Source organism: Caretta caretta, chromosome 9 (genome assembly GCF_965140235.1).
Source record: "Caretta caretta isolate rCarCar2 chromosome 9, rCarCar1.hap1, whole genome shotgun sequence".
In the NCBI taxonomy this organism is placed as follows: domain Eukaryota; kingdom Metazoa; phylum Chordata; order Testudines; family Cheloniidae; genus Caretta; species Caretta caretta.
This window is the reverse complement of record NC_134214.1, coordinates 30,356,023-30,368,283: the sequence shown is the minus strand read 5'-3', so window position 1 is coordinate 30,368,283 and position 12,261 is coordinate 30,356,023. Positions and strand designations below refer to the sequence as shown.

Sequence of the window (12,261 nt, the reverse complement as noted above, 5' to 3'; positions counted from 1 at the left end):
GATAACTCTCAGTGGGATCATAGGGTAATGGCTTGTAGAAACTCGTGTTGGAGAGCTGCTGAGCAGCCTCTTGTTCATATTCCGACCTATTCATGATGATAACAGCACCTCCTTTGTCAGCCTTTTTGATTATGATGTCAGAGTTGTTTCTGAGGCTGTGGATGGCATTGTGTTCTGCATGGCTGAGGTTATGGGGCAAGTGATGCTGCTTTTCCACAATTTCAGCCCGTGCACGTCGGCGGAAGCACTCTATGTAGAAGTCCAGTCTGCTGTTTCGACCTTCAGGAGGAGTCCATCTAGAATCCCTCTTTCTGTAGTGTTGGCAGGGAGACCTCTGTGGATTAGTATGTTGTTCAGAGGTATTTTGGAAATATTCCTTGAGACGGAGACGTCGAAAATAGGATTCTAGGTCACCACAGAACTGTATCATGTTCGTGGGGGTGGAGGGGCAGAAGGAGAGGCCCCGAGATAGAACAGCTGCTTCTGCTGGGCTGAGAGTATAGTTGGATAGGTTAACAATATTGCTAGGTGGGGTGAGGGAACCATTGCTGTGGCCCCTTGTAGCATGTAGTAGTTTAGAAAGTTTAGTGTCTTTTTTCTTTTGTAGAGAAGCAAAGTGTGCGTTGTAAATGGCTTGTCTAGTTTTAGTAAAATCCAGCCACGAGGAAGTTTGTGTGGAAGGTTGGTTCTTTATGAGAGTATCCATTTTTGAGAGCTCATTCTTAATCTTTCCCTGTTTGCTGTAGAGGATCTTGATCAGGTGATTCCGCAGTTTCTTTGAGAGCGTGAGGCACAAGCTGTCAGCATAGTCTGTGTGGTATGTAGATTGTAATGGATTTTTGACCTTCAGTCCTTTTGGTACGATGTCCATCTGTTTGCATTTGGAAAGGAAGATGATGTCTGTCTGTATCTGTACAAGTTTCTTCATGCAGTTGATAGATTTCCACTCCATACGGCTAAATGCAGTGCCTTGCATAATGACAGGTAGACTCCCTCCTCAGGCCCTACGCTACCAGCACTCCCAGCTACCTTCGAGACACCACTGACTTCCTGAGGAAACTTCAATCCATCGGTGATCTTCCTGATAACACCATCCTGGCTACTATGGATGTAGAAGCCCTCTACACCAACATTCCACACAAAGATGGACTACAAGCCGTCAAGAACACTATCCCCGATAATGTCACGGCTAACCTGGTGGCTGAACTTTGTGACTTTGTCCTTACCCATAACTATTTCACATTTGGGGACAATGTATACCTTCAGATCAGCGGCACTGCTATGGGTACCCGCATGGCCCCACAGTATGCCAACATTTTTATGGCTGATTTAGAACAACGCTTCCTCAGCTCTCGTCCCCTTAAGCCCCTACTCTACTTGCGCTATATTGATGACATCTTCATCTATCTTAAAACAAAAAAACTTCAAATCCAGACTCCAGCAAGAAACTGCTGAATTGGAATTCATTTGCAAATTGGATACTATTAATTTAGGCTTAAATAGAGACTGGGAGTGGCTAAGTCATTATGCAAGGTAGCCTGTTTCCTCTTGTTTTTTCCTACCCCCCCCCCCCCCACCCCAGATGTTCTGGTTTAACTTGGATTTAAACCTGAAGAGTGGTCAGTTTAGATGAGCTATTACCAGCAGGAGAGTGAGTTTGTGTGTGTATGGGGGTGGGGGGGATGTGAGAAAACCTTGATCTATGCAGGAAATAGCCCGACTTGATTATGTAAAGAGTTGTCACTTTGGATGGGCTAGCACCAGCAGGAGACTGAATTTGTGTGGGGGGGTGGAGGGTGAGAAAACCTGGATTTGTGCTGGAAATGGCCCACCTGTTGATCACTTTAGATAAGCTATTACCAGCAGGACAGTGGGGTGGGAGGAGGTATTGTTTCATATTCTCTGTGTGTATATAAAGTCTGCTGCAGTTTCCACGGTAAACATCTGATGAAGTGAGCTGTAGCTCACGAAAGCTCATGCTCAAATAAATTGGTTAGTCTCTAAGGTGCCACAAGTACTCCTTTTCTTTTTATTAAAATAGTTGTAATGGCTGCCTGTGAACATCTGCAGTGTATCGAAGGTGCCTCTCACTTCTGCACTTTTTGACAGAGCACCAGAATTGAAGGACCATCAAATCTAGAAGCAGCCATTCTACACTTGAGTTGAAGGGAAATATTTTCCATTAACTGCTAGTTTCCAAACTTCCAGCCACCCAAAGGTGAGAGCAACAGACAGGAATTCAGCTGCCATGCCCAGCATCGCTATAAATCATGGAGTTTTCAGGCAGAGGAAAATACTCTTGTCCTCTTTCTGCAGACAGAATGAGCACAAGTGGGCAGCCTTTAACAAAAGCTTAGCTAAGGATTTTTTTGCAGAGGCAACAAAAACAAAAAATGAAAAAGCAAAAAAAAAAGTAGAGGACTTTGATTACGGAAATTATTCCAAATGGAAAAATAACTCAGCAGACATTGAAAACAGGTGAGAAGGGAAATGTGAGGTGACTAGAAATGGAAGCAAAATAATGGAACTTCTTTTATAAGTGCTGTCCCCCCCGTAGGCCTGTTTTGTGAAGCTTATGCTACTTCTGTCTGCACTATACTGGGTCCTAAACTTCTCTTTTACAAAAGCAACCAATTTCAGCGAAGAAATAATATAATCAAAACGACAAGCCAGCTACGCCTTTATCTACAACTCAGTCCTCATCATTAGGTAAATGCAAGTTTCCAACATATGGTGATGAAATTAATACTCTGCCTCTTTGTCTGACCCACCTGAAAAGCCTGGCATTACCACTCACGGCCAAATCCGGTGTACTTTACTCACATGGGAATTCACGGATTTTCATGAGTAAAGCAAGCAAGATTTGGCCCTAAAGCAGGAAAAAACCCAATATGAGCCGCGAATAGTAGTCAATATTGGATCTTTTCTGGAAATTGTGAAAAGCTAACAAATATTATTTGTATTCGTATTGGATGTCAACGTTTAGTTTGTCTTGTATCTTGTGAAATTATTTAACAATGAGAAACAGCTTGTAAGAGCAAAAACAACGATGTTCTATCTCCAAGAATAAATCTCTTTTTTTAAAACTCCAAATACTAAGACTGAAACAAGTGGGCTTTTTTTATGCCTGAATTGTACAATTTCTGATCAGTCAGTCTTGGAAATCCTGCTTCATTTAACAGAAAGCAATGACATCACACAGCTGTTTTCAGAATGATTTAGATTCTTGGATGTTCAGACTGGGAATTGCTGTTTGTGCATATTCTTCTATGCAATAGATTTTGTGAATGGTTAACTCCCATGCTTACTATAAAGAGTGATAATCAGTACATCTTCCTGGTCAACATGAGCTAGATTCACAAGAGGACTTAGGTGCCTAGCTTCCCCTTTAGTTGCCTAAATTTCAGAATCAGGCCCCATTGGGATTCACAAAACCCCCATCTAGTTGCTGCTGAACCCTGTAGGTGCCAAAACTTGCTTGACACCTACCTTTTTGTAGTAAAAGTTCCCTAGGTGCTTATGTTTCTGCCTCTGCACATGCACACTGCATCCTCACTCTGGGCATGCAGATGCCTAAGCCCCAGAGTGATTCCTCCACCTAACTGGCCTGCAGGGCCCAATCCAGTGAGCATACTCAGTTCACCTACCTTTTTCACTTTAACATTTTCAAGTGAGAAAGTGTTTCCATTAACCAAATAATTAGGTCTCATTATTTTTCCCCACAGAACTCAGCATTCCATTAAAGCAGGTTTTTTTGGCAAACAAGCAGCCAAGATTAATTACAGAGTTAAAGATGTTTGCCATTGGAATGGCTTAGTGGTCTATTGGCACCACATAGTTTGCAGTAACATGATCACCTGATGCTCCCTCAAGTAGAGTGGAATGCTGATAAGCTCCACAGGGAATTGAGCCAAACTTCTCTTACAATAATGCAATACCATAGAAGGGACAAGTAAAAGGGGATCCTGGAGAGCGCTTCCAGACTAGAAAAAATGAAGATCCTCAGTCTGTAAGACAAAGTTATACTGAACCTGTTCTGCTCTATCAGAAGTCTTAAAGTCTTCGGGTTTGTCAGCACAACATCCGCATCTATGCTGAAGTAATAGTCACATGCTTTATTCTGGCGACAAAGGTCCCTGCAAAGAGAGAAAGCAGCTCTTAGCACAACCAGTACATCCTCGTGTGATGTTAAAAATAAGTTTATTGTGGAAAAACTCAAGCACATTTAATAAATACTTGATAAAACTTTTCCAACTTAGGTGCCTAAAATTATGTACTTAAATCCATTTAGATGCTTAAATAAAAGGGGTCTAATTTTTGAAGGTGCTGCGCAATCTCCAGGTTCTGTTGTCTTCAGTGGGAATTGTAAGTGCTCAACATCTCTGAAAATCTCCAGTTTTCATTTAGGTGACTAAATATGGATTAGGTACTGAAGTTTGGGCAGCCAAGTTTGCAAATGTTGGGTTCTGTATTAAGAATCATTTAACTGGGTGTCTAATATAGTCTCAACCCATGAGCTTTGCTTGAACAAAGGAGCTACATGTGTGTTCTGCTGATCTGAATGGTGATAGAACTCCCTTCCAGGAAGCTGTTAACTGAAGCCATTAGCAACATTGGGGGGGGGGGGGGGAGAGAAGAGGGGGAAATCAATTGAACTACTTATACCCAGTTGATTAAGCAAAACTTTATCTAAAAGAATAAGAACGTAATTGTTAAAATACTAGATACACCAAAATCCCAACTGAGGTGACCACTGATCAGTGTAAAAAAGGGAACTCATGTCTACACTGCTGTGCAGTTTGGATCACAGAGGTATGAACTGCAGTGAGTACAAAAGGGCTGCACTGTAACTCCCCTGAATGGATACTTCAGGCGCAAACTTAAAAGTCGCTAGTTCACACTGAGGTAGTCCTGTCAGAGTTCACGTTCACGTCTGCCGCTTCCATCCAGGGGAGTTACAGTGCAGCAGTTTGGTGCATGTTGCAATTCAGATCCTGGTAGTCCAAACTGCAGGACAGCACAGACGTGCCCTTAGGAGGTCGTCTTTGACGCAATCTATCACCTAAGTTTCTGATACCAGAGAAGGAGGAAATAGAAATTTCTGCATGTCCCTGTTCTCCAGAGAAGTTTCACTGAAAGGAGGAGGAATATTGTATTATCCTTTAATATAAATGTGACCAATTACAAGCGCAGAAGAATTTTTTTTTTTTTTTGGTAGACAACTCTCAGGGCCAAGTTCGGGTATCAGTGAACACAGCTCCATTGAAATCAGTGGAACTGCAACAATTTACATCACCAGTGAATTTGGCCCTGATGTCTCTATGGGAATATGTTATTTTAAAAGATGGAATATCACTCTGAGGCAATAGCTTCCCTATACAGCTTACATTTATTGTGCTGGCTTGTACGGTCTCACTACAGATTCCATCTTACCTGCATACATTTTATTTCACTTATTCCACTTTCTGTAAAAATTCTAATAAATGCTACTTTTGTTTAATCTAAATTGAACTGAGTTTTGATTGATATCTGGGGAAATTAATGGTGGCTTTTCATAAATCCAAGAGATCTCACAAGAAGAAAAGTGAATGTAACAGACTACAAACAAATCAAAGCATGGAGAAGACTGCAGGTCTTTTTTTCCAGTGCAGAACCACAAAACTATATCCTGTTCAGTTTACCACGGAATTCAGCCTGCGGTATCTCTCCTGCAAGCGTTTTTATCAAGGACTGTCACCCTTTTGATTATCAGGTCCTCTTGTGCTCAAACTGGTACCTCAAGATCCTTTTGTGAAACTGCACTGGAAGGTAAACGACATCCTTCTCCATTCCATTCCATTGACTTAAAACCAAGCTAGTCACTTAGTCAACACACTGTTGCAATAATCATTTGAGCTGAATTTCTAAAAATAATACTGAGTTAACAGGAAGGATAGTCAATACAATGAAGAATTCATTGAAGAAGAGGTTTTTATGCACAGGTCCATGGTTAACAGTCTCGGGTGAAAGTACAGGCTATTACTTAACCAGCACTTCCTTCATAGCCAATTTTCCATCATATGAATGTCCTACATGTTTGTGTCAGGTTGTGAACTATGATTTCTGAATTCTTTACACTCATTATTTCCATCTGACACTGGCAGAGTTTATTTCAGTCTATTAATTTGCTCTGTCCAAAGCTTTGTAACTCTGCCATAAAATTCATTTGGCTTTATTATTAGAAAATAAAGTCTCAGATAAACATCATAGGGAGTTTTCTTTTAACCAACATTTGAAAATAATCTATACAGATTGTTTTTAATTATATGCTACATAAAACAGAAGTAGCAGCTTTAGATTCATTTTTGAGCAGACGTAATTGGAAAAATTAAGTCTCTTCCAATAAAATTTTGCAGGCAATTTGTGGGACTTCAACTTTTTTTATTTTTACACAATAAATTGTCAGAGTATTCTGTTAAAATTGGCTCTGTCTAGTTTTACGAATCCTTCTGTACTGTATTCAAATATATTAATCTAAATGACAGGCTATTAGACATTTGAAAAGCTTCCAAGTTAACATATACCCAAAGTACTAGTGATCTATTTGGAAGCCTTTAGAAATATTCTATTACCTTAAATATAAGGGAATTCATTTGTAATAAGTTATAGGAATATTTTTAACCAACAAAAACCCCCACAAGAATCTTCAAAATTAATGCAGCAAATCCAGTTGGGACTTCCTGACCTTAGTCTGAATCCTTCCATTTTTTAACTCTTTCCTTCCATTCTCACTATAGTAGAACAGGCTGGATCGTTAGGTTAGAGCTTCACTTTTAATTAAGAGTTTCCTGCATTTCTGGAATTTTTGTAGGAAGCATGGTTCTTACTATTCACTTGCAACCACCATCAACAAAACTTGTATAAAATTCCCTAGCTTTGGATTATACATAACATGGACTTATAAAATTTCTCAATACTAATAAAGGAAACCTGCTCATAATAATGAAATTCAGATTTACTTTTCTGAGGCTTTCAACACAGTCTAGAAGCTCTCCCTTGGAAACACAAATGGTCTTTGATAGTCTTTCTGCTTCAGGATATTACATTTTGATAATAGCCTAGTCTTTAAGGACACAGATATGTAAGGATAACACGTGACCCTACTCCTTAATTCAAGTAGGAGATAGGGATAGCAGTGACAAATGGGCTGCTTGCTTTTCAGAGGTGCTTAACACCACTAAAATCAAATAATATAATTTTTGAAGAACTTTATTTCCCTGTCCTCAGTACATTTGCTTAGATTTATCTTAGTAGTATAAATGTGAAAGTTGAAAAGATTTTTTTTTTTTGGTACAAAAGTTCAAGAAGCTGTTTTAAAGCAGCGATAAGAAGTGGTCAGTAGGAGAAGACAAAGATTCTGAGAGAGGATTAATACTACTGTTTAACTCTGCTTGTGAAGTACTGGCTTATCTGTGACAGTGAGTATATCTTAGGAAAAAGAAAAATGTTGTTGTTCTTTTGTGAACAAAACTTTCCACTAAGACCATGTGATCCTAACCCACAGTAACTTGTTGGGAAGAGACATAATCTGTTCAATTTCCTCTAGCAAACAGCCATTTAAAACATCTATAAACATGATTTGTATTTGAAATTGAAGCAGTCTATCATTTTCTGTCCACAGTTTGGAAAGAGAATTGCAATTCTGGAATAGATGACATAAATTTTAGGGGTCGGCAAACTTTTTGGCCCGAGGGCCACAACGGGTGGGGAAATTGCATGCAGAGCCGTGGCAGGGGGTTTGGGTGTGGGAGGGAGTGCGGTGTGCAGGAAGGGGCTGAGGGCAGGGGGTTGGGGTGCAGAAGGGGTACAGCGTGTAGGAGGGGGCTCAGGGCAGGGATGCAGGGAGGGGATTCAGGGCAGGGAGTTGGGGTGCAGGAGGGGTTCAGGCTCCAGCCCAGTGCCGCTTAACTGGAGCGGCTCTGGGGTGGCAGCAGCATGCCCCGGGGCCAGGACAGGCTCCCTGCCTGCCTGTCTGCCCTGGCCCCGCGCTGCTCCCGGAAGCAGCTAGCACCACGTCCCTGCAGCCCCTGGGGGAGTGGGGACAGAGGGCTCCGCACACTGCCCTTGCCGCGCCTCCAGGTACCTCCCCTGAAGCTCCCATTGGCTGCGATTACCTGTTCCCAGCCAATGGGAGCTGCGGGGGGTGGTGGTGGTGCCTGGAAGCGAGGGCAGCGCATAGCGCCCTATGCATGCCCCCCGCACCCCCGGGGACCACAGGGACCTGGTGCTGGCTGCTTCTGGGAGCGCTGTGTGGCCCGCGGCGCCATGGGGGGGGGGGGAGAACAATGCCCTGGGCCGGATCCAAAGCCCTGAGGGGCCAGATCCAGCCCGCAGTTTGCCCACCCCTGCCTTAGGACATATTCAGACTCCTCTTTATGAATACTACAGTTTGAGAAACACCTTAAAAATGGTGCCTAGTAATATAATAAGATGACACCACTTACCTCTCCGTGTGACTTATGAAGGACAAAAATTAACCATCAGTACTAATGGCCATTTGGTGAATGTGAGTTAACCAATGCATTATATAATTTAGTAATTCCTGCTCAGTTGGGAGCTGAATTGAATACATGGGGTGACTTTTCCATAAGATATTAATAGCATATAGTTCCAATCATGCCATAGTTGTGTCACCTAGAACTACACTTGGCAATTTCTGAATATCCTTAGTGAAATCTTTTGATTCCTTCAGAATAGTATATACCAACACTTCTGTCCCAAAAGAGGTAAACATATCTAACCACACAATGGATAAAGGGCTTTTATTTATGAAATTAAGCCTGAAGAGCAGAACTACTAAAGTAGTTCTACTACATCCTGAAAAGAATCAGAATCAGACTTTAAGGTCAGAAGGGACCATTATGATCATCTAGTCTGACCTCCTGCAAAACGCAGGTCATGGAATCTCACCCACCAATTCCTGTAACAAACCCCTAACTTGTGTCTGAGCTACTGAAGTCCTCAAATCATGGTTTAAAGACTTCAAGGGAGCATTTTCAAAGTAGTGGTAAGTCCCTGACACTTGATGCCTAAAAATGACGTTTGTACAGTTCATTGTTTCCTTTGCTTCATTTCTATTCCATTTGTTAAATTTGATAGAGAATGTTTTTGTTTTTTTAATTTGTAGCTAATGCTTGGATTCAGTCTTGTGTGCTTTTACCCTATACTATACAGATTTCATGGAGGGAGATCAGATTTCACAGTCCGGGACACATTTATCACGGCTGTGAATTTGGTAAGGCCCTATACATAAGCAATGAGTTTGCTTTAAATTATGTAAACTCAGCAAATGGACGTCATGACTTTCCAAAGGAATCAGTTTGTCAGTATAAGCTAGAGAGAAGTCTCCGCTACCAACACCCGTAAAAATTCCCTGAAGTGAGAGGGGGAAAGTGGGGGATCATCCAATAACAAGATTCTAAGGACTGATAATCCTATAAGGAACTGAAACAAATTACTTCTTACATTTATTATAGCCTGAACATATTCATCTTAATCTCTAGAGTTTTCTGTTACACCAAAATCTACAATAGCTGATTAAATCTGGTCTCCAAATTGCAAAGGTGAATAAATCCAAGTTCACAGTTGAACTGGAAAGGGTGGAAAAAATGACAGTAAAATATCACACATGTTCCTTGAAGACAAGGTTTTTTTTAAAACTGAAGAACAGAAATTCCAAGAGATGTGCATACATAGGCAGAGTGCCCAGTTGACTTTACATCTCCTTTTTTTCCCATTATCTTTCCTCCTTCCACTCTCATTTTGCTTCTACAACTGGTGCAAAGAATGTCATTTTGTGTTCCCCATACAGATAACACTCTGGAATTATATCAAAAACCGCTGCCATCAATGCACCAACCATACAGAGCTTTAAGGACAGCCAACACTGCCACCCAGTTGTCACAATATCCGAGAGGTAAGTATACAGATGGAAAACAACTCAAACTTATCCCATATAAGACATAAGAGGTAAGGGGGGGGACAATCCTTTTAGGAATCTAACTAGGAAATTAACTTCAACAACTGTTAAGGTGATCTGGCCTCCAATCTCCATGGTTTTGGGAGTCCTACTGGACTCATTATTGATCCAGAACACTCAGATTGCAACATCTTCCACCTTTTCTGGCTATGATTATATCTCCATGATTATATCAACCCCACGTTAAATTTCTGCAATTGACTGTACCTAGTGATGAAAATGGAAGCCAAATAAACACTTCAGATTAGACTATCACACAGTGGATTGCCCCTTAAATGTACTTTTAAAAAAATCTAAGAACACATGACAGTGATGTCCCATGCTCTGGCTCCTCATATGAAACTCTCAGTCTTGGTTCTGATAATGGTCACGATGGAAAGCAGTGGGGTAGGGGAGAGGAATGTAAACCAAATGAGTGAGGTTGGTTCAACTAAGGAGAAGAAGAGAGTAACATTCCTGGAGGAACTGTTATGCAATTCTTAATTTTGTACCAGGGATCAAATAATGGGCAGACTAGAAGGACATGGATAGAAGAATGAAAATCTACCCAATTTAATGAACGTGCTGTGCCAAAAGATTGCCAAAAGTAAAAACAGGAAAGTCACAGGACTCTACCATAAATTTTATATCTTAGAAAGGTCGGTAGGAGTTATGCATACCCTTTCTCAGGATATTCTTCATAGTGATAAAAAACAAGTAGAAGATAATATGCTACATCATGGACTTGATATAGCCCATGAGTCTATGGATAAAGTTAAGGACATTGGGTCTATTTCTCAAAAAAGCTTGGATACAGAAGTAAGAGTGGTCCATTTGTATGGAACTCTGGCATGTGCACACAACCAACGTTTACTGCTCATAAGGGAAAATAAAATACTTAAAATAGAAAATAGACTGACTAGAAAATAAATCCAAATTAAGATGTCAGAAACTAAAAATAGCCATTCAGTGGTCAAGAATTTTGTGGAATGTTGATTGGTGGATTATTTCTATTTGTTCAAACACATATTCCACACAAGAAATCTGTTTAAGACAATGGGCCAAATTCAGAGGTGAGTAAGAGAATCCTAAGAGAAGCAAAGCAGTAAAAACAACTTATAAGAGGAGGCGTGTAAGTATCAATTGATATTACAGATACTGAGGTGGCCAGAAGATGTGTTTACACCACTTTAAATCACTTTTGAATTTGGCCCCGAAACCCTCCGATTTTTAACAACTGCGTGAGCGTTGCTTGAGCTATGCAAGCAAAATTTGAAAAAAAAGTCAGATTTGTGAAGAGTCACTCTTTTCAATGCATTCACATTGGAATACTAAAGGGAATGGAATAAAATTCTGAATTCCAGATGAAGAGAAGAAAAGGCTGAGAGCAAGCAGCAGATATAACCCACAGGGAATTTGTGTCACAAATCTAACCCAAAAGTTTAGTTGGATTTATCAGAGAAAAGCAAACATACATTTTTCAGATGCCACAGGGAATCAGATTAATTTCAGGAGGGAGTGGAAACAGACCTTGAGGATAGAAGAATACATAGTTGAACGTGGAATTGATTTTAGGTTGAATTAGGTGCTCTGTCAATTTATATTTGCATTACTCACTTTAAAATTCCTACTTTTAATAGTTATCATTTGAGCACAGTGCAGTTCTCTGTGTTGGCTTGTATATGATTTTTTACACTTTCCCTTTATGCAACACATCCCCTGCAGGACAGAGACTGTTAGCAAGGGGCATTTGAGAGGAGGAACAACATGGGCCAAATTATATTTGTATTGTGGTGGAAATAAGTATCCACTGTTATGTATCACATACTTTTATCTTACACAGGGGAGTTTGATAGAATGCTATGCAACACTGACAAACAGGTAGTTTTGTGGGGCTCTTTTTAATCTTCTGGTGAATGGCTAGTTTATAGCCACCACTCCTACCATCCATTTAAATTATTTATAATCCGCTGGATCGCAAAGAGTCTTAGGGGCTTTTGTATGTAGTTCTGCTTTCTGTCACATTATGCTACTGTAAGCTTCATGAGAGGAGGCAGAGATCTCTAGGCTCTGCAACTGAGATCTGGAGCTTAGTGTTATAATATGATATAAGCTTATTACTGAAGATAGCACTTCCCTTTTACACTTATACAATAATATAAATGGGGAAGGGTGGAAGATCCTCTAGAGCTGCACATACAATAAACCAGTTCACAAGTTTTCAAGTGCAGTATGTAATAGTGGAGAAAAAGCAGAGTATCTTT

General features: G+C 40.6%; 1 protein-coding gene and 1 long non-coding RNA gene across 3 annotated transcripts in view; one reads left to right on the top strand and one right to left on the bottom strand.

Moving 5' to 3' along the window:
- The window catches only part of PLOD2 (procollagen-lysine,2-oxoglutarate 5-dioxygenase 2), a 78,713-nt gene that overhangs the window by 15,907 nt on the left and 50,545 nt on the right, over window positions 1-12,261 (bottom strand). For both annotated transcript variants that reach the window (XM_048864197.2, XM_048864198.2), the window contains exon 11: window positions 4,032-4,136. In XM_048864197.2, coding sequence (XP_048720154.2) covers window positions 4,032-4,136 — 105 coding nt within the window. The remainder of the gene's footprint in view (window positions 1-4,031; window positions 4,137-12,261) is intronic.
- The window catches only part of LOC142073178 (uncharacterized), a 41,936-nt gene that overhangs the window by 21,481 nt on the left and 8,194 nt on the right, over window positions 1-12,261 (top strand). Inside the window, exon 2 of the long non-coding RNA XR_012669886.1 lies at window positions 9,851-9,955. This is a non-coding gene — a long non-coding RNA (uncharacterized LOC142073178). The remainder of the gene's footprint in view (window positions 1-9,850; window positions 9,956-12,261) is intronic.